The sequence below is a fragment of the Meleagris gallopavo genome, unplaced genomic scaffold (assembly GCF_000146605.3).
Source record: "Meleagris gallopavo isolate NT-WF06-2002-E0010 breed Aviagen turkey brand Nicholas breeding stock unplaced genomic scaffold, Turkey_5.1 ChrUn_random_7180001869315, whole genome shotgun sequence".
In the NCBI taxonomy this organism is placed as follows: Eukaryota; Metazoa; Chordata; class Aves; order Galliformes; family Phasianidae; genus Meleagris; species Meleagris gallopavo.
Genome location: NW_011134330.1, coordinates 2,933 through 3,599, shown reverse-complemented (window position 1 = coordinate 3,599; position 667 = coordinate 2,933). Strand labels below are relative to the sequence as shown.

At 63.9% G+C, this 667-nt stretch overlaps 1 protein-coding gene across 1 annotated transcript; it reads left to right on the top strand.

Moving 5' to 3' along the window:
* Positions 1 to 9: 9 nt before the first annotated feature.
* On the top strand, positions 10 to 648 carry LOC104916074 (transcription factor COE1-like; the record flags this gene model as incomplete). Its single annotated transcript, XM_010727040.2, has 2 exons — positions 10 to 324; positions 585 to 648. Coding segments are annotated over 2 exons (379 nt in total), but the record flags the coding sequence as incomplete, so codon positions are not given.
* Between the last annotated feature and the right edge of the window lie 19 nt (positions 649 to 667).

The window sequence follows — 667 nt, the reverse complement described above, 5'->3', positions numbered from 1 at the left end:
CCTTTTCCCCCACCAAAGAGGAAGAGCCGCGGGGCGGTTCGGGGAGAGGATGCTCGATGCCCGGGGAGCCCAAAGGGGTCCCGTGTGGCCCCGGTGTGGGACAGGGACAGAGCCTGGGGAGGCCGCGCCGTCCGGGCTGCCGCTAACCCGCGTCTTTGTGGTCCCAGCGGAGTGGGTCTGGCCCGGGCTCACTTCGAGAAGCAGCCTCCTTCCAACCTGAGGAAGTCCAACTTTTTCCACTTCGTCCTGGCTCTGTATGACCGGCAGGGGCAGCCCGTGGAGATCGAGCGCACCGCCTTCGTGGGCTTCGTGGAGAAGGAGAAGGTGAGTATCAGCGCGGTGCCCCGAACTCCGCTCTGGGGCCCTCCCTGCTCCGTTTCCCCCGAAGCCGCGGCACCGGCTCTGCCCGGGAGCCCCCTCCGTCTGCGGGCATTTTGCCAGGGATGGGGGGGCCCTCTGGTCTCCCTCCTTTGCCTGGGGGCTGCGAGCCGCCTCGTCCGGCCGAGTGATGGAGAAGCTTCATACCTTACACGTATTTTTTTTTTCTTTCTTTCCTTCTCTCCTCCCCGCGTCTTTGGATTCAGGAAGCTAACAGCGAAAAGACCAACAACGGGATCCACTACCGCCTACAACTGCTCTACAGCAATGGTAAGGGCTGGGAGCCCCC